Below are 21,363 nucleotides of genomic sequence, written 5' to 3'. Positions count from 1 at the left end.
ATAACATACAAGACAAATAAACATTCCAAACACTTATTAAATCCACAGAGAGAAAGAGAACAATTAATTTTATTTATTCATCATCGATTTCCCCCCCCCCCCCCCCCCCCCAATTTATCAAGGTCTCTACACACTGCCTCAATCTGACTGCAACTGATGTTTTGATAAATGTAGTTTGTCCCATCCCCCAAAAAGAAATACCCCTCACCACAAGGAGAAAAAAACAAAACAAAACAGAAAAAAGTGGAGAGACTTTGTTCTTCTTGTATCTGAGTGTATGTGTACTAATTGTGTGAGATTGCAAAAAGGCAAGGCCTGTTTGAATGATTCTGTACACAGACGCATTTTATCCCGTCGCATTAGGCCACACTAGCACTGATGCGATGCTGAACGACAAGAAAACACGCTTCGCCCCTCAGGCCCCAAACAGACTTAAAGGAGCTGAGGCAACAGACGCATTTATCCTACAACACAAACTTCCCCAGGAAGAATCCAATGAAGATGGCCGCAATGACCACAAGCAGTGAGGGGAGCGATTTGGAACTGGTTTCCTTCCTCACCATGGCTCCTGTGTTAGAGACCATGTTGTCTGACCTTTGGGCCTTCCTCATCCGCACACCCTCGTCCTAACAAATGATAAGAGAATTAGTCATACCTCTAGCAAGTTTGTTCAATCAACTGTTAAGCCTTTGTAAATGTTTCCAGAATCCAAACTACATAGTTTCTGTTGATATAATAAATGTTTTGCTCTGTCTTGCTTGGATTTCTTTCTGTACCTTAAGTTGCCTGTTCTCGTCTACAAGTTTGCTCATTTCAAACTGCAGCCTCTTGCACTCCTCCATCAGTTTCCTCATCTCCGCATCATCCAGGGATAGGCTACTGGGCTTAGTGCCCAATGTGCTTTCTGCCTTGGAGGTGTTAAGGACTGGTGCGGCTTTGGTTGGGTCTATGTCATTCTACATGGAAAAGACACAAAGAGCTTTAGTAAGACAAAGAGCCAAAACCGAGGAGGATTAACAGGCAAAACAGTGCAGTGTTTCTCATAATACAGGACTGATTAAACAGCAAGATAGGGTTCCATGAGTGCCAATATTAGTCTAAGGTAGTTTGCAATTAGTTACTTAGTTATTTGGGATTTATACTGCCATTGATGTTAACATTTTGTTTGTGGAAGGATTTTGCTAATTTTTATTTACTTTTTTGAAATGCTAATGATCTTATACCTTCAGCAGCTCGATAGCAAGATAACACCAGCTTCTTAACTGCAAATCTTGCATGTTAACTCCCAGATGACAAACAGAAAAGCCCCAACCCATAAAGATCTTAGCCTGCGCTCACAAGTAGTGCTTTTCCCCCTACACCAGCCACCATCTACTTTACATGGAATCCTATGGGAAACAGCTGCAAGGCGCTCAAAAGGCAGACACTCTTTAAAACATACTGCAGCCGGCTGCTTTTTTAGTACAGCAGAGTGCTTTCAAAGTTGTGAAAACTTTTCTGAAAAGTGTTGTGTTGAGTCAACTGGTTTTTTTCCTTCTTTTTTTGTTTGGTAGCGTTTTTGTGTTTTTTGTTTTGTTTTTTTAATTAACTGGCCAGCTCAGAGTAGTCAGGGAGCAAGTATAAGGAGATAGAAAATATTAAGGTTTCCGGTAAGTAACTGCAGTTTACTATAAGAGATGTAGATATTAAATTTTGTAGTGAAGTACACACGGTTTCATGGTATATTAAGGCAAGAAGCCTCTTCCTTGCCAAGGCTATAATGTTGAAAAGAAGAAAAAAAAAAAGTCAGTATCTACTTATAGATAGCTAGCCAACATGATTAGATATAAAGGAGAACTGAGTGGTCTGTTGTTATGGTTACAATGTGCATGTTACATGAGCCACTTTTTCATTATCGGAACAAAAAAGGCTCTAGGCATTGCTTCAGCTACTAAAAAAATACTACATGTAAACAGGCTGTTTACACAAATTCAGGACATATTTTACACTAACAGTGCTTGTATTACAAAATACTAATTGCTATTAGAGAACCATGTAGACAAACTCACCCATTAATTACTCAAAACATGGTCTCTTCCTCCCAAAGGACAAACCACCAAAAAGTTAATATCCATTACCTGCAACACTTGCTCATGACATATTACTATGGCTACCTCTCACAAACCTGACTCTGTCTGCCCTTCCCTGTTCTCTGGGCTGGCCTGAAACTGGCCAAGTCAAATGTTTCCTGCTGGTCATTCAGCTGCAAGCTGCCTAGAGGGGTGCAGTACTCTCCAGGAGTGGAGGCTGCCCAGTAATCCATATACCTCTGCAGTCTGGTGGTCTGCCCAGGGTTGCTGAGCCTGGCTACATGGGCATGCAGCTCTTGGCAGCCAATACCTGACTTCAAAGGGCAGAGCAGAGGGGTATACCACTGACATGCATACAGAAAAGGCCACATCCTTATCAGGCAGGTGAATTTACATTTAGGATACTTTACTCAGGTAAAAATTGTGCAATATAGGTGGGAGTCTCCTCATGACTGACAAGAATACAACCTCTGTGCAATGCAAGGTTCATATAAATGATAACACTACCAATTACTCTAAGAAAGAAAAGAAGAAAAAAAAAAAAGAACAGCCAGTAGTGAAAGTATCCATCAAGCAAAGTGTGTGTGTGTATGTGTGTGTGTGTGTGTGTGTATATATATATATATATATATATATATATATATATATATATATATATATTATATATATATATATATATATATATATATATATATAGTGAACTAGTTCACAAAGAACATTTAACCTACAAACTGGACACAAACCATGTTAGGATCAAATTAATATTAGTATCCTCTCAGAAGAAGAGAGAAAAAAACTAAGCATTAAAAACATGCATATACAAAAATGTCCTTTGAGATCACTGTACCTAGCAAATGCTTCAGGAAAGAAATAATCCCAGGGGACTCTCAGAGCATGGCAGATGTAGCACCAAGCACAGAGAAACCATTTCATTTGAAAAAGCCATGTAAGCACTTATATGTTCAACAAACCATGACTTCCAAAGAGGATATTTGCATAGTCACTATTCTTTTTTTTTTCCTCAATGAATATTTTACTTTAGCTAACTTTCCAAGCTCAACCCAGAACTCTTGAGAACAACTAAAAAAAAAAGTACAGTAAGTATTTGGTTACCGATTGTACATTTTGGGGAGTGTTGTTTTGAAGCACAAACTTTAATCAAGCAACTCTCTTACAGGAAATGCCAAAAACAGCCTTTGCAGCAATTCCTATTTGAGACTATGAACATGCTTTCATTACATTCAAAAATAAATAGCTATGCATGTACTAATCCAATTTTTAACATAAGACAATATTGAGAGGATTATAATGTAAGCCTTTGGGAATCATATTACAACTACATTTCTAACTCACTGCCTCCATGGTCATATTAGTTTAGAATAAAGGCAAGTCTACATAAAGTATGGATATCCTCTCTGCTCATTTAATATTCTCCACATCACCTCTCTATCCTGAATACCCAATATCTTCTTAGGGAAAGTATAGCAATACTCACCACTTTATCATTTTCTGAAGGCAGTTCAAAAACACATCTGAGCTTAGAGTCCATAAGATCCTCTGGTTTTGCATCTTTCCACTGTGATGGTGGTGGGAATATAATTTAAATGCTGACTATATACTGACTATGTTAAAACACTGTTAATATTTATTTCTAATGTAAAAAACTCAATTTTTATACAGCAATTTCTGCACAGTTAATTGTAAGACAAACGTTGATAATGGTTTGATCTAGCCTATGTTTTTTTTAAACATACAGCTTTCCTTAACTATATTATTTCCTACAGGTCAGGAGGGCCTCAACACTGCAGTATGAATAAAGTGTTTACTTGTACTGCCCTCTGTTGGTTAAGGCATAAAAGTGTTAACAGTGCTTTATCAACAAATCACAATATAGAAAGCAGATGGCTAAACTCATTACATATCACAGTGATATAGCCAAAAGATGGGACATCCTTTCATGCAGCTTAACAAATTCATGAAACACTTACCATTGCTTCAAAGTCAGTTATATTGTGTGGAGCAAAAATGGTCTGCACCATGAATTTATGCTTGCTTTTTTCATTTGGGTCATAGTCAAAAGGCTGCAGCATTACTAAAGTAAAGAGGGGGAAAAACAGCAACTGTGATGCACTGGCCAGTAAAAGATTCATATATTTTTTAATTCAGGGTTTATTAAACATGAATCAGATTCTTGACACAATCAAAGACTTTGATTATAAATTGAAAAAAACTTAAATGCATCTACTGAGCAAAATGGTTTTCACAGACATTATTATTCCATTCCCCAAAATGTTTGGTTTGAATATTGTCTTTACTTATGTCACATGCATTATTGAGATTAAATTCTTTCATAAGAAAGGCTGTCAAAATTGAAGTAAAATAATAGGAAAAAAAGGTCATAGTGCATGATAATTCCTAAACTAACAACTTAAGAGTTAAAGACAACAAAAACAAACAAACAACAACCACCTATTATCATGCAAGAGAGGGGGCAATACAAACCCAAGTAACTGATGCGAGACAGGGCTAACTATTATATGTGTATGAATGACACTTGACTTCTTCTCACCAGAGATAGTGACTGAGGCACCAGGTTCAATTACCCCACTGTTGGGTCGCACACAGTAACGACGTGGAGCTGTCGTCTTCACTTTGAAGCATACTTTTCTGTCAGATGGATTCCGGAGTTTTAGGTTGGTGGTCACCACATCTGTGAAGGGGCCTATGAACACACAAAAAAAATCTTTAATAAATAGCTAACTTATATTTGTATAATTTTCCCTAAGCACTTCAGTACAGGTCAGACACTATGTTGAGATCAGTTTATAACAATTCCTTTGGAGTTAAAAGGCCAGGTACTCAAAGCTGCTTACCTTAATTTGTTCTGTTTTACTAAACAATACAACCAGTGGGTATAAAGTGCATTAGAGAAAATACATCAGCATTTCTATATCCTAGCAGGTGACTATTTAGGGTGTGTGGTTTGTAAAAAGCACTGTATTTACAACTGCACATATATAGACTTTTCTAAAACAAAACAAAACAAAAATACAGCAGCGGTCTGCCTTGTACAGATTCAAAACAAAAGAGATGCTAACGCTCCTAAATTATGATGACGTTTAAGTTGCAGTTTATATTTCCTACCATCTGGCTAGCTAACAATATTCTGACGAAGGAAAACTAATGCTAGGTTACCTAAACGCAGAGCTAATGAATGACTGCCGATTGAAGGACTGAAGTGTAGAAACGAATGAAACGTTAACAGCAAACCATGCTAACTTACTTTCTATCATTTTGTTTTAGTCGGTGAATGTTATTTGCAATAACGAAATTAATAAAACGCTGATGACCAAATAAAGCCAAAAGTTTTTAAAGGAAGTTAGCTAACCTAGCTATTTTAGCTAACTAGCTAAATCATCATCATCATCATCTTAACCATAACGCTACCTATTTGAATAATCCTGCTCAACAACAGAAATGTCTGGATCTGTTAACTATCTAAGATAGCCAACAGTGTGCAACATTCGTTATCTAGAGAAATCAAATGCTATTGAATGAAGACTTTGCAGGCAACAAGCTAATTTCTAGCCTAGTTAGCAGCTGTATTTCCTCAAGCAGCTAGCTAACATGTTACTCGTATTTGGCAAGCGAATCACAAGTGCTAGCGTGGCAAGTGTAAGGACACGGCGACCGAGTAATGTTACGCCTTCAGTCGGTATCATTACATTCCCAGAAGGCTAATGTTAGTTAGCTAGGTATGGCTAGCTAGATTTTAGATCACAAATGTTACCTGTTTAATGACACCTTAAACTAAAAACAGCTGAAATGTTAGCTAGCTAGTTTAGCTCAACTCTGTGTGGTAAGATAGCTAGCGGTTAGTTGAGCCCAGATGGTTAATATGACTTAAGTTAACTGGTCATATAACGCATATTACTGCTGTGCCGAACTGGCAAACTAATGCTCGGTTTATATTACAGGCCCCTACAAATCCTCGCCCTTGGTTTCAAAATGGCGGTAATGGCTATAAGGTATAAGAGATGTTACATTATTCTCGATCTGGCACGATCAGCTTGCGGGTTAGCTACCTAATGCTGACGCTAACTCTAGCTACAAATCTGAATGGAGATTGGCTAGGTTAGCTAACGCTAGCTCGCTAGCGCAATAGCCCACTGACAGGTAGGCTAATTTGCTACATCTAGAGAATGAATGTCTGGAGTCTTACCTTTAAATTTCAGATCAGACGGCGGATCGAGAATCAGTATTTGTTCCAGTTTGGACATATCTGCCGTCAAGCAGTAAAGATCCCCGTGCCAAAAGCCGGCGTGGAAGCAGCTAGCTAGCTAACTGAATATTCACCTAATCGGCACTGAATCTCACTGAGTCACACAGAATCGAAGAGCGCGCACACGAGTACCACACCGACGGCGCGCATTACACGGCACGTCATCGCGAGACACAAACTTTTTTATTTACTGACAAACAGAGGGCACCGTTAAAAACTCATAGACTTGCTCAACATAAATAACATAAGTATAAAATGTAATATGATGACTAACAATGTTTCCTATAGCACATTGCACCCATACTAAGAATTGCGTACATATTGCGTATGGAAGATGTTTATGTTTGCATTGCACTGCTTTACTTGTAAGTAGCAGGTTCAACCCCTGTTGGTATTTATTCTAGTTTATGTTATTTTTTTCGTTTCTATCTTATTATATATTATTGTGTTGCTATGTTTGTCCTATGCTGAACGGTGCCGTTGTAACAAACACATTTCCCTCAAGGGCAATTAAGTATTTCTTATTATTAATACACATACATTAAAAATAAAGAGCAAAAGAAAGCCCCCATGTTTCCAAATAAAGAATAACAGGGGATTAAGCGAGGGGAACACACCAAGGATTGTTGTCTGTTTTAATGGGTTCACAGTCTGAATGGAAATGAGAATTGCGTTTACCCCACCCCTTTAAATAACAATTTAAACAGATAAATAACAATGTAATTGTCATTTAACAATTAACGAGCCTGAAGTTTATACATGTATTCAGTTCACTTCAAACCTAAACCCGTAGGTGGCGTAAAACTAAAGATTTTCTTCGCATGGGGATGCAACTGGAACGAGTTTGTCAGTGTAAAATCTTGCGTTTCGCGTGACATTTATATTTACTTCTTGCGATATGGATATTTAAGAAAACGAAATGTTCAAAATAAGCTTTTAAAATTTGAATTTAATTTCTTCAAGCGAAATTACGCGCAACTAGTTGACAATTTATCGCGCATGCCTGCGTAATACTCAGCGCCCCAGATTCCTGTAGTACAACACTGCTGTTGATTTTAGTCTGCTCACTGTATCCAGGTTGCTGTCTGAGTTCAGGCTTCCTAACTAGCTCTTTCTTTCCGCCCTCCAGTCGTTGCCTCATCGGCACAGACCACTTTTAAATGTAGGACCAGGACAAGATGGCGGGTATGTTGGATTCATCTTAAATTACACCACGAGATTAAGACAATTCGTGCCTTAGAATTCATACTTATGCATCACCTTTAAATAGTGTAACGTTAGCTAGCCAGTTGGCTAACTGCCTATTTTATATTCGAAAGAAAAATGCTAACTGGCTAACCTAGGTAGTCCTTCAAGTTTAGGTGTATGTCGGCTAGCTACAGTCACGACTGAACCCGTTTTTGTGACTTTGTTACAGATATTTCGCTGCTTCAGGAGGATTCCCAGGAGGAGATAGACGGATGTAAGTGTTGTGTTGTGTTTCGACTGTGTGAAGCTACTCTAGCTGGTTTTACATGTCATTTGCTACCACCCTAGCTGGTTTATGTTTAATGTGCTAAGTGCTACAACCACGCAAACTTTGGTCGCTCTTGGGTACGCACGACGGCCTGTGTGGCTAATGCATACTATTAATTTCAGTCCAGTATTATCTTGAATTTAAGGCTACAAAGTTTCGGTTTCATATCTTGTTTATATTAAGTTGTATTGATTTATATTAAATATCCAATCTCACACTGATGTTGGTTTTCCGCTAGCTGGTGAGCTGTACACAGGTTGGCGTTAGCTAACCTAGGTTAGCTAGGCAATGTTAACCTAGCTACCTTAAAAACCCCGGTACAATCGCTGGCCCATACTGGTCCATAATAAATACATTTCCAACTACATCGCTAAGTAATATTTAACTACCTAAATTGGTAGCTAATTCCTTTGCATTAAACTGGTCTCTAGTTAGCTGGGATGTGTCTGAACTGTCTTAAATGATAGTAGGTGCAGTTGGTGTCCGGCAAGTAAAACCGACAAGCTAAGTAGCTATCTAGCATTAAGTGATATTTAAAGAGTAACTTAATTGTGTAGATGAAATGCAGAAACACCTGTCAAAGCTAAACGGGGACTGTTAGCTACGATACTGTTCTACCAGGTGTTGGTTGAATGAGTGTTGGTTCCGACTCGACGCAGTTAATAGGTCAAGTGCTTTTCTAACGCTTAGGGTGTTTAACTGGGCTAATGCTAACCCGTTGCGGCATCACTGGAAGTGCAGAGTAAAGCAATAACATGAATCCGGTGTGCACGTCCTTTAGTGATGGAGATATTAGAATACAGCTGTTTTGAAAATCATTATCTACTAGTACACGCACAATTATAAAAATGGAGGAGCCCTATCTGTGGCTTGGTTCATTTTCAGTGATGCTTTATGTAGCTGTGACAGTGTTAAACTGCTTATGTGTTTTCCTTTTTTTTCAGCATTCTACTGGTGTTTTTTCAGCATTTCTACTGGTGTTTTCTGATAATTGTGAAAAAAAAGCTCAATGCATGCAGCATGTCTTTAAATATTTTTGGTGAACTTGCTGTGTCCAGTCGGGCTTCTCTTGATCAACTAGTAAAGGCTTTCATCACTGCCATAATGCTAGGGTGGTGGGTTCTGCTCACTGTATTTCCAATGTCTCTAATAGTTGGTGTGGATGACTACAACTCAGAGTCTGACGTCATTATTATACCTTCAGCCCTTGGATTTTGTATCGCAAGATGAGATGCTGACGCCACTGGGAGGCTGGACAATACGTTGCGAGTGAAAACATATTAACAGGTATGCAAATATTTGCACTAGATTTATTGTTTATTGACTTTACCTAATTGTTGTGTGTTTGGCTAGTTTCATGGAGGAGTTCACAGTTGTTCATGGCTGCTAGTTTTTTTGTGCGTGTGTTATGTAACTATGTAAATTAGTATCCTCTCATTATGAGGATCTGTTTCTTTGCTCTGAGGAGGGAAGTTTCAAATTCTATGGAACCAACATTTCATTGTCTTCCACAGTTTGAGACTCGGGCTGTTCTTTTTAATATTGTGATTCACTGATTTAACAATGCCATGCGATAATTCATTAGTGTTTTATCTGCAGACAAATGGTGGCCCGAAGTTTGCTGGATACATTGAAAGCAGTTAGCGAGGATGAGAGGGATTGTATTGCTGTACTGGAGAGAGTAAGCAGGCTTGCTGATGACTCGGGTAAGTTTGAATGTTGATGCATCATCTTTGCCTGCCTGTCTGTTTTCTTTTAAGTATTCTGAATGTACTCTGTAGTTCTGTATATATGAATGGTGCGCTTGCATCCGTGTATAATCCCCTAAGAAATTATATTGTATTCAGAGTATCCTATGTCCTTGCTGTGTCTCAGGTTCAGTGATGGAAAGCAGTGTGCCCCTTTGGCAGGGTACCAAGACAGAATGGATACATTAATGTTTGATGGGAATGGTGTGACTTATTAAAGGGCTTTCACCATACTATTTTACAAAAACAAAATGTAAAGGCCTGATGCATTTAAGAGTTTTCTCACATGGCTTGCTGTCTAAATCCATCCATCCTTCTAGCTCTGCAATATACCTTATAGAGCTCTTTGAATACAGCATGGTGTCCCATCTAGACACTGCAGAGAATATTTGTGGGAGCTCTTTAGCATTTAGTAGGCACTATAAACATTCTCCTTACATTTGGTACTGCAGCCAAAATGACGAGTCCTGTTATCGTTGTCACGTCATGTGTTTTTTCACTTTTAATATCTTAATTGTATGCATGACTGTGCATGACATTCCAGTACACCTTTTGTTCACAACCTGATTCAAATTGCCCAACTCTGAAGGAAGATGAAAGTTGCAATGCTGTAGTGTATCTAATTGTCAAGTGGCAAAATGCCATGATGACATTTCCTACTTGGTAAATCCCTCAGCATTGCGACTCGGAAACATGACCCAATATTGATGATATGACTTAGATAAGATCACTAATCATGAGTATTTTAATACACCAGGCTGTCTGTTTCTTTTTAGAGTCCACAGTTCGAGCAGAGCTTATGGAACAAATTCCTCATATTGCCATTTTCTGCCAAGAGAACAGACCTTCCATTCCATTTGCATTTTCAAAATATTTGCTGCCCATTGTAGTGAGATACTTGGCTGACCAGAACAATCTGGTAAGTGCATTCATCATTATAGTTTTTGACTATGTTCCGTTACACATATGTGTGTTCTACGTTCTATAGGATGCTGGTGAGTTTCCACAACTGTATAAGCCAAGGCCTATAGTAGCAACTACCACTGAAGAAAGTCTGTTTGTTTCGTTATTCTTGAGTCTTTAGCTTCAACATTTGGGATTGCATCACAAAATTTACTTTGCTTTCTCATCATGTCCACCTTTACACCTTTATACACTTGTTTGCTAATATTATCTAACCTGCTTATGACTCAGTGCTGTTAAAGATTTAGCAATATAGTATTTGCTGGTATACCAGTTTGACAACATGAAACCATTGTTCCTGCTGAACCGTTTTACCACAGTGCCATCTAAATTTCTCTTTGACATTACTGCCTTATAGGTTAGGAAGACCAGCCAGGCAGCCCTCCTCATGCTTCTAGAGCAGGAGCTGATAGAACGAACAGACATTGAGAATCTGGTCTGTCCTGTCCTTGTGGACCTTACTGCTCCTGACAGCAATGATGATGTCAAAACTGAGGCTATGGCAGTGAGTTTCTTGACATGGTTTAGCGGTATAAGCTTTAGCCTCTTCTCAGCACCATATGTTGGATTTTTATCAGTTGACTTAGGTTTAAATTTTCTGTTTGTTTTTGCATTGTTTGGAAACAGATCATTTGTAAAATGTCACCAATGGTGGGGAAGGATATCACAGAACGCCTCTTCCTTTCACGTTTCTGTGAGATGTGCTGTGACTGTAGGATGTTCCATGTGCGTAAGGTGTGGATCTCTAGCTGGCCCTCTCAAAGATGCTTGGACTGAAGCGCATTTTTAATTAGTCATTTATGACTGCTCATGGATAGAGAAGATTAACTCAGTAATGCACAATGTGCCAATAATGTAATATTTCAATTTTTCTTGCCTTGATAGGTGTGTGCAGCAAATTTCGGGGATATTTGTAGTGTTGTTGGGGGAGAAGCAACAGAAGAGTTACTGGTATGTATGACTTTCTTGTCCTCTTAAACCTACAATGTATAGATATAATTGCTTGAATAGAACCAGTTTTAGTTTAGTTATAGAAGTCTTACCTTTTTTTTCCAAATTATATTGGAAGCATCTAGCTTGTGGTCATGTCTCAAAATGCACACGTGGTTTTCAAAATAGGGCATGAGGCAGGCAGATTTGCATTTTCAAATGTTGCTTCCCCCCCCCCCCCCGTGTATCTCTCTTCCTGTGCAGCTGCCACGGTTTTTCCAGCTCTGCTCGGATAATGTGTGGGGAGTACGGAAGGCCTGCGCAGAATGCTTCATGACCGTGTCCTCTGCAACCTCTCAGGAAGTGCGCAGGACCAAACTCGCATCTCTTTTCATCAACCTCATCAGTGACCCCTCCCGCTGGGTGTGTGACTTCCCATTCCCCTTGGCTAATCCTCTCAGGATGTTTGCTTAGGTTTGAATTTGATCAGCCAAATTGGTTTGTTTATTTTTAGATAAGTATGATTTTTGTGTGTTTGTTTCTGCAAACCTGGTCAGTTACATTATATACATGTCTTTAATTTTTGACCAGGAGTTGGGTTCTTTTTCATTTTCTTTTTAATGCTTTGAACTCTGAAGTACTTATTTCATGACGTAGGGCATTGGTAGCTCAGTGGTTAAGGGACCTGACCAGTAATTAAAATGTGGCCAGTTCAAGCCCTGCCTCTGCCAAGTTGCCACTGTTGGGCCCCTGAGCAAGGTCCTCAACACTCAGTTATTCAAGTTGTTCAGTCATTATTGTAAGTCGCTTTGGATAAAAGTGTCAACCAAATGCCATAAATGTGTCCAACATCTTTCAGAATATATGTATAGCCCCTTTTATGCCGCAAAAAGCACCTACGTGACATAGTTGTTGGCTGCATTTAAAGAACAGATAATTACTCCATGCTATGTGTCCATCAGGTGCGCCAGGCTGCGTTCCAGTCTCTGGGCCAATTCATCTCCACTTTTGCCAGCCCATCCACTAATGTAGGCCAGTACTTCAAAGAGGGGACAGAGGACACCAACTGGAACCAGCAATCACACAACCAGTAAGAATCTGCTTTCTTGCACACTGAATTTTTTTTTTTTTTTTTTTTTTTTTTTTTTTTTTTTTTTAAACTTCTCCTCTGTGTTGAAGGAGGCATATTTATTCTCTTTTCCTGCCCCCTTCCTCCCTTCCAGGGATGGTGAGAGAGCCCCAAGAACTACCACACATGCTGCAGACTGCTCTCCCACCCCTTCCACAGAAGACAGTGCTAAGAGCCTTCCACAAGGGGAGACAGCAGTCTCCCACCAGCAGGACTGCACTTTCCAGAATTCTCCATGCACTCAGGAGCACTGCGAGGGCCAGCTGTGCAGGCCGGCCCGGGACGCTGTGGATGTGGCTGTGGAGGGTGGAGGGGAGCAGGTTGCTGAAGCTTTGCCTCTGGACGAGTCCTGCTGTGGTGTCGACTCAGACAGACCTAGTTCCAAGTGCCTTCTTGTGCCAAGTGATCCAGACCCAGATCCAACAGGGGAGGAATATACATTTTTGCCAGAAGCAAGCCCAGCAGTACAGGAAAGCTTCTCGTTAGAAATCCCAGTGGCAGAAAATCCCACACACTCACCTGAGGGTACCACTGTGGAGGTCCCTGAGCAGAGTGCCTCTGTCGGCAGTACAGATGTTACCTGCACAACACTACCACGACCAGAAGCAGTGAAAGTGGAGATTCCAGAGCAGGAGCTATATAACTCATTCCACTACTGGAGGACACCCATCCTGCAGATAGACCTCGATCTGGAGCTGTTGGAGGCAAAGTGCAACAGTAGCAGTGAGGCTTCTGTCAACAGCTCCTGTACCCAGGTTTCCACACCTACTTTGGGCAGGAAGCAGCTAGAAGAGCTCATTGAGAACCTAGAGCCTCACATTGATGACCCTGATGTCAAAGGTGAGTAGGCATGGCCTAGTTCATTTAAAACAGTTCACCAAAAAGAGCCATGTTTAACTTAAATGAACATACAGCAGTTTAGAATGACCTCAATGTTTCTGCTTCACAGCAGTGCTCTTCCTTCTGTACTATGCCTGTCAAAGTTTGTGAAATGGTGGGATGTGAATGTGGTTTCACAAATCCATCTTGCAGGTATCGTTTACACTACTGTATAACCATGAGCATGCTGCTTTTCTCTTAGGTTTTGTACAAAGGATTTTACAGCAAAATGCAACATATGATGATGAGCTATAGGATTTCACCTTGCTTATCTAATTACCCCCCACCCCCAGTTCCTTTTCTCCAGTAGAACTGTTTTGTAAGTGAACCAGAGGCTTGCTGACAGTAGCGCCACCACAATCTCAGCACCTTGTTTCATAATTTGTGACTTAAACATTTGCACAGACAAAGTCAAGTATTATACCTGCCCTAAACATGCATCTATTCTCCAGGAATGACTGATTTTAAATATCATTTGTATTAAAGGTTTTTGTTGATGTCATTACTGAATGTGCAGTTATAATATCTTAACTGGGCCTAGTGTTTCACATTTGAAGACTTGTGCTTGGCATTTAGGGCCTTTGAACAATGCTGGTTGCAATGGGGCACTCAGTATTTTTCTCAGGCTATTACGTACATAAATATTTACCACATAGCCAATTAAAGATCAGTTGGTCCATTCCTGTGAGAGGACAGATGTATCACAAGTGTTGTGGGAGTTCAAATTAATTGTATGGACTTGATGTGTTATGGGCACTTGTCTGTGAAAGATTTTAGAAACAGTCTCTTGCTGCCAGGGATGGCTGAGGCAGTTAGGCTCTGATCCCTTTGTGTTTTGTGGAAGGAAATGAGATTGGGAAATTGGGCAAACAATGAGTAGAAAAGGGTGTGCATGAAAATGTTGAGTTAAAACAGTATTTCCAACAAAAGTAGTGTAAACTAGAATGCATATACCGTCATTCCATCTTAGTTGTGATGCATGCCTTATATTAATTTACTATGCTGTATATGCCTTTTACACATCTCTGAAGGAAAGATCATGGTGACATTAAATCCTGCTGTTAAATGGTGGATATTGTTGTGTGGGTGGCTGCGTGCTGCCTCTGTTCATGCTGTAAGTGTTGTGTGCATGATTGTGTCAATCCATGTTTTCTGATTCTTTCATTATCCTACAGTGTTGCTTTATCCCTACTTTGTCACAAACAGCACAAGGTCATCTGCTTCATGCCGGGCCTGGCCTAATACTGCGTGTCTCTGCCGATGGATCTAATGACACCCCTCTGCTCCTTCTCTTTTTAATGTTTCCCTTCTGCCCTCTGTTTCCCTTCCCTTCTGTGTGGTGTATTCTGATTTAACACTGCTGGTTTACGTGGTTGACCCGTTCCTCACTGACAGTGGCCTTGAAAGAGCAGAGACTCTACATAATGGCTCTGTTAACTGGGCTGTATTATCATGGAAGCAGCTTATATATTTCACCATGCTGTTCAGATGCTGTTTCTTTTGAGGAAAATGCATTTTACAGTAGTAGTATAATTGAATTAATCTAAGAAGCAGTGGTAACATCTCGCTTTGCTATGAGTCTCGCTGTGAAAAGTGTCTTGGGTTGTCATGGGTTCTTTTGGCTGCAAACATTTGCTAGCAAAGTAGCAAGGACTACAAAATGTTTGGTCACTTACAGAACCAGTGTTCTTTAATCAGTATTCTGTAATTTATACAAGGTGATGTGTTGTTTTGTTTTGTTTTTTCTCACATTCCAAGCATAATGTTTTGAATTGGAATAGGCTGCTTGATTGGAGAGTAGCTGCCATTGCTTGCTGTGACTTGTTTGCACTGTGATAATGCAACAGCTTTCTTAAAGCTATATGCACAACTTTGTGAGGCTTCTAGAATACCCTGTGTGCAGTAAGAGAAATGCATCATGCAATGTTCATCTAATAATCATTTAGTATTTAAACCAGTTAGTTTTTGTTGAATATGGAACTGTCCTGTCACTAGTTAAAACTATTGTGCAACCAAGTGAAGATTTATGGCTATAAGCTTGAAGTTAAATGCACAGTGTTGCACAATAACAGGTAGAGTGCATAGTGCATAACAGCAGGCATGCGTGTTAATCATGGGTTTCTTTACTCTTGCAGAGGTACAATGATGGTCATTTTAAGACTTGCGTTTATATCAGCCCAAAGGCCTGTGTAACAGACTATGGTTTCCATCCACCAGTTTTTATATACAGTTACACTATTCAGGCTCTTGTTCTTCAGTATTCCTAAGAATGTACTAGTTTACCAATATGCTGCCCAAATTGGGTAGTTCTGCTCCAAAATGCATATTGCAGAAACCTCTATTCAAATTATAGTGTATTTGAATGTTGTGCTATTCAATAACATGTACTCAGTCATTTTGTGTGTTAAACAAATATTGTTTACACACACGTTACATACCATGAGGGATGAAATTGGTTCAGTGTTGACATACCATTTTGTTTTTGCCCAACAGCACAAGTAGATGTGTTGACTGCTGCTCTGAGAGCCACTTCGTTAGACACTCATCATGATGAGGCATTTCTGGAACCTCGGCAGGCCCAGAACAACCCCTACAGTTCCTGCCACGTCCCTCTCATAGAGGCTTCTGATGTAGAGGTACCCCGATCACTGATTTTAAGATTTTTGCATCATCTTGTGTCATAATGATCATGCTGGTAGATCGCAGATCCTAAGTCTTTTAGGAGCCTGCTTATCTAAACCTCTTTTTCCTCTGATCTGAGATGCTTGACTAGTTAATTGGAGTCATGCCCAGTAAATGTGAGGTGTTTGTACATTGCAGAGCCAGGAATCCACTCTTCCAATGAGTCATGTTGATGAATCAGAGTTAAGTGACAGCAGTATGAGTCCAGAAGATGAGAGAAAATCCAAGCAACAGGTAAAACTTGTCACAAGGAGCAACAGCTCAGTTTAACCTACAGTTTGAGAGATCATTTTAATCTTTGCCATAAAGACACTTGTACCACAGTTTCATTTTTTTCCACTCACAATGTTTATTACTTATTTACGTTATTTACTCTCTTCTCTGTGTACTGCAGGATGTGGTTCCTCAGGTACTTTTGGATCAGTACCTGTCTATGACAGACCCATCCCGGGCTCAGACAGTGGATATGGAGATTGCCAAGCACTGTGCTTACAGCCTGCCAGGGGTGGCCCTTACTTTGGGCCGCCAGAACTGGCACTGCCTCAGAGACACTTTCGAGACGCTGGCCTCTGACATGCAGGTGACTTAAGACTACACTGTGCGATGCACCACAGCACAACACACCCTGCTGTGTGTCCTCTGTAACACACCTGATTGGGGCAGTGGTAGCTCAGTGGTTAAGGTATTTCACTAGTAGTCAGAAGGTTCAAGCCCCACCACCACCAGGATGCCCTGAGCAAGGCCCCTTAATCCTCAGTTGCTCAAGTTGTATTCAGTCCTTTGGATCAGAGTCGGCTGAATGTTCTAAATGTAAAATGACACTTGCAATAAAAAAAAAAAAACTGAAAAAAAAACACCTGCTGCTTCACCAGGTGTGATGCACATGTGCTTTTGGTAGCGTGTAGGATTTGCTTCCTCTGTGTTTTTTCTCTGGCACTTTATGATTCTGAGAATCTTACATCTCGGTCTATTAGAACATTTTCTTATTTTGTTGTTATTTTTCCTGGCTAGGTTCTTAAATTTTGGTTTGCACCTTTTTTGTCTCATTCGTTTTGGTATTTTCAGTCCAAAATGTTTGTGCTGTATTTGTCCATAATTCCATAATCCATCACACAGCCTTCCAGCCTGTAATTCAGATTAATTCAGTCTTTTCATTCTTCTGACATTTAAGGCTGGTTGCTATAGACGCTGAATGAACCTTCTGAGTTGCGTCTTTTTGTTTTTGATGCCATTTAGTTTTATTGCCTTATTTTAAAGGTTAGTTTTAGCCAAATCAAAACTAGAATATATATTTCTTGGTAAATGTTTTCTATTTAAAATCATATCAGTCATGTATCAAGACAAGCAGGAAATCAGGCATTTAGTTTTATGCAACATTTTCATCTATATAAACAATATTTCATACAGAACTATGGAACCCAAGCATTCACTCCCCTTCTCAAGCCCTATTGCCCCTCTTTACCCTCGGTTCCCTTTGTGTCTCTCACTGTTTTGCATAACGTAAATCTCTTCTCTGTAGTGGAAGGTGCGGCGGACACTGGCTTTCTCCATCCATGAGTTGGCACTGATTTTGGGTGACCAGCTGACTGCTGAGGATCTGGTGCCCATCTTCAATGGCTTTCTTAAGGACCTGGATGAGGTGCGCATAGGAGTGCTCCGACACCTCTACGACTTTCTCAAGGTGAGTCACAAGTTCACATTGTTGCTTGAGGACAGTTAAGTGGTCTGAAATTGACAGCACTTGCTATAAAAGGGCACTGAGCATAACTCTGCATATTGGAAAGTTGTTTTTTTTTTTGTTAGTTTTTCTGTTTTGCACAAAGGTTTGTAACTCTCGAGTGCTGTCCTGATGGTTTGGTTTAGTTTTATGTGTGTTAATACGCAGGTGTCAAGTCAGCATATTATTATTATTATTATTATTATTATTATTATTTTTTAATTATTATTTATTTTTTTATTTAGTTGCTGCATCAGGAAACTAGGCGCAAATACCTATACCAGCTTCAGGAGTTCCTGGTCACAGATAACAGCCGCAACTGGAGATTCAGATCTGAGCTGGCTGAGTATGACACGTTATTGTGCAGTGATGTTATCTGTATCAAGGCTGTTTTATTGTATAAATTTGTTGCTTTTTTTTATTTTTTATTTTTTTTCCTGACAGACAGCTGGTCCTACTGTTGGAGCTGTATAGTGGGCAGGATGTGTATGATTATTTGCGGCCTCTAGCATTCTGCCTCTGCACAGACAGAGTCTCCTCTGTGCGGTGGACTTCCTATAGACTGGTATAAGTAGCTATGGACACACCTACATACACAGTCTGTTCTGCCTTTATCTTTTACACTGTACTTGTATTTTAAGGGCAGAGTCCTTCCCCAAATGGGGGAAGCAGTGGCTTTTTGCTTATCCTGACATTATTGTTGACAGGCTAATCAAGGCTCTGGAAACTCAAATACAGACGCTCTATTGCAATTCCTCTTTGGTTTTAAAATGTTGTCGCATTGCTTCAAGTGAAAAGTAGATTTTTATTCCCATTCTGTTTTTCTCTGTTTAGGTCAGTGAGATTATCCGTAAGCTTTCCACATGCCCTGTGCTGTTGGTGGATTTCCTTGGCGAGTTGGTGGATAAATTCTGTCACTCTCCAAAATGGTCAGGGCGTCAAGCTTTTGCCTTCGTATGTCAGGTAAGGACAAAAATGACCACCCTGCACAGTTTCTTTAAACTATGACCAGTTAGTGAGTAGTTCGTCTAGATAATGTTGCGCTGCATATTGTCCTATGATAATGATGGCATTTTGTAGTTCCTACATGTGCAATGTGAAATGATGCAATGGCAGGTTCATTTTCATCAAAAGAACTTAACCCTGCAAAAATTTAACTGGTCTGTACCTGACCAACTGCCAAGCAAAAAAAGGTGTTCCCATCCCCCTCCATTATATTTTAAATGTTCCCTTTTAATACACACCTCATTGGAGAGTCATGCTTTGGGGAAACAACCAGTTTAGAGTTGCTAAGACTGGATCAGCGGTGCCATATGGTCAGTGCAGGGGGTGGGTAGGAGGCGAGGGGTTGCTCCATGGGCCCCTCTCCACTCTACCCCGTTTCACAGAGGAAGTATAGTGTCTCCTATCAGCCACCTGCTGGAGGCTGAGGTTATTAGGGCAAGATTGAGAGTTTCGTTTTGCAAGGACAATGGCACAAGATGTTCTTGTTACCATGTGCTTATCTGTTTCATCAGCTTTGTTGCAATAACCTGGAGGTCACTACATGTTCTGCCTCTTTTTTTTTTTTTTTTTTTTTTTTTTTTTTTTTTCTCCACAATTCATGTCTAAGATTAATGTCCTAAATACTCCTCGCGCTCTCTCTCTCTCGCTCTCTCTCCTTCCTCTTTTTAGCTAGCTATAGAGGAGGATTGTGTGGCATTGGAGCAATTCTCAGAGCACCTGCTGGCTCCTCTGCTGCAGCTGGCATCCGACCCCGTGCCCAATGTCCGTGTGCTGCTGGCCAAAACCCTCCGCCAGAGCCTCATGGAGCGAGGTCAGTTTCAGTCTAATTACTCATTTAATGCAGGAGAGGCTCTGGTGAAGACTAATATATGTAGTTGAATGTGTGAAATTGGTCTTGTTTTACAATATATTGACTGGTAGCCTGGTCAGTAGATAAAATCTCCTGCTCTATTACAAAGTCTCTGTGGAGATGCTCAAACACAAATATTCCTAAATCTAAAATTTCAGTCAAGTAGGCCCCTTTAACTGCAGTCCTGAAAGATATTTTAAAAACCACTTTGGTATTTGATTTTTATATATATATATATATATATATATATATATATATATATATATATATATATATAAAAAAATTACACACACACACACGCAAAAATCATAGTTCTAGGAATGTTTGATGCAGTCCTAACATTTCCATGCTGCCCTCCTTAGAATATTTCCTACACTCATCCAACTCACACCAAGAGGCCTTAGAGCAGACGCTGGTGGCCCTGCAGATGGACATGGACAAGGATGTCAAATACTTTGCCAGCGTGCACCCAGGAAGCACACGCATTAACGAGGATGCCATGAGCACCACTTCTTCCACCTACTGAGTGTATGCGCACACCACTACCACCACCACCACCAGCAGCAGCAGCTTCATGCTGGATAATGGTTGAGGGGCTTGGGCCAGACTCTACCCAAGGCACAAAAACTGATAAGCAGCTGCTCGGGGAACATCATCAACCAACACTCATTCCCCTGAGGGTAACTCACTACAATAGTTTGTTTTTGTGCATTCTTTGTTTTTGTTTTTTTGCCACAGAAGCCTTAAAAGTGTCTTCCTTAAAACCAGAGAATACTTGAATATCTGGAGCTGTCAGAATATCAACAAACTAAAATGAAGCAGTCACAATGTCATCTCAAATCCAGGCAGTAGGTGATCATGAGCTTCCTACATCCATCCCTCTTTCTCTCTGATATTGATGGACCGTCATCATTTCTCTCTCCATAGTAGCAGGAAGCCACAAAACCATTCTACCAGGAAAATCTGTGGTGCCAAGTGTTTCCCTCATTTGATCTTTTTTTCTGTTTTGATTCTGGAATGGGGTGAGCTATTTATATGCTGCAAAAATAGTCAGAGTTGAAAATGTGTAACCACCTCAGTCTTCCTTCTTGGAGCAGTCTGGGAGCTGACGAATGATGAAGCATGGTTTTCTTCTCAAGGGCTCAAGTCGCCAGTTTTAAAGTCTAGTGCAGCACATTGTTGTACCTGTAGGACACAGGCCTCCCCTGGCATGCAGGGGTCCATGTCCTAATGGTGAAAAAGAACTATTGTATTTTTTAAACCAAAACCATGAGTGGTCCATTTTGCAGTGTATGGAAATTGAGTGTGATTCTCACACACAAGCCCTGCAATATTTTAACACAAATATTAAATGCTTCACCATGACCCATGCATCACTTGTACTGTACATATTCTTATTTTTTCCATTTTGATCAGTGATCATATAGAAATGTGATATAATGTTCTAACCTGTCCAAAATAAAAGTTCAGATGCAGTTGCTTAGTTTGCTCCTTTTTCACTTTGCATTGTAGCATCTGGACATAGTCTTATTTAATGTAAAATAAAATTGCACAAATTAGTTTGAATTCCCAAATTTTTCAATTTCCTTATGG

General features: G+C 40.0%; 2 protein-coding genes across 2 annotated transcripts; one reads left to right on the top strand and one right to left on the bottom strand.

Moving 5' to 3' along the window:
* Positions 1-89: 89 nt before the first annotated feature.
* LOC113573117 (vesicle-associated membrane protein-associated protein A-like) lies at positions 90-6,480 on the bottom strand. The gene is made up of 6 exons (XM_027003188.2): positions 6,292-6,480; positions 4,639-4,791; positions 4,058-4,161; positions 3,565-3,645; positions 777-956; positions 90-626 (listed from the first exon to the last, which is right to left on the bottom strand). The coding sequence occupies exons 1-6, from the start codon at positions 6,347-6,349 to the stop codon at positions 465-467; spliced, it is 738 nt and encodes a 245-aa protein (XP_026858989.2). The 5' UTR covers positions 6,350-6,480; the 3' UTR covers positions 90-464.
* A 2,989-nt stretch (positions 6,481-9,469) lies between these two features.
* On the top strand, positions 9,470-18,842 carry ppp4r1 (protein phosphatase 4, regulatory subunit 1). The gene is made up of 14 exons (XM_035531084.1): positions 9,470-9,573; positions 10,392-10,534; positions 10,937-11,083; positions 11,206-11,313; positions 11,464-11,529; positions 11,773-11,931; positions 12,471-12,598; positions 12,732-13,477; positions 16,010-16,152; positions 16,337-16,432; positions 16,593-16,778; positions 17,718-17,879; positions 18,161-18,480; positions 18,750-18,842. Exons 1-13 carry the CDS (start codon positions 9,471-9,473, stop codon positions 18,422-18,424), a joined length of 2,451 nt encoding a protein of 816 aa, XP_035386977.1. The 5' UTR covers position 9,470; the 3' UTR covers positions 18,425-18,480; positions 18,750-18,842.
* Positions 18,843-21,363: the final 2,521 nt, after the last annotated feature.

The sequence above is a fragment of the Electrophorus electricus genome, chromosome 10, assembly GCF_013358815.1.
Source record: "Electrophorus electricus isolate fEleEle1 chromosome 10, fEleEle1.pri, whole genome shotgun sequence".
NCBI classification, from domain to species: Eukaryota; Metazoa; Chordata; class Actinopteri; order Gymnotiformes; family Gymnotidae; genus Electrophorus; species Electrophorus electricus.
Note: the sequence above shows the minus strand (reverse complement) of the source record. Positions and strands in the feature narration are given on the sequence as shown.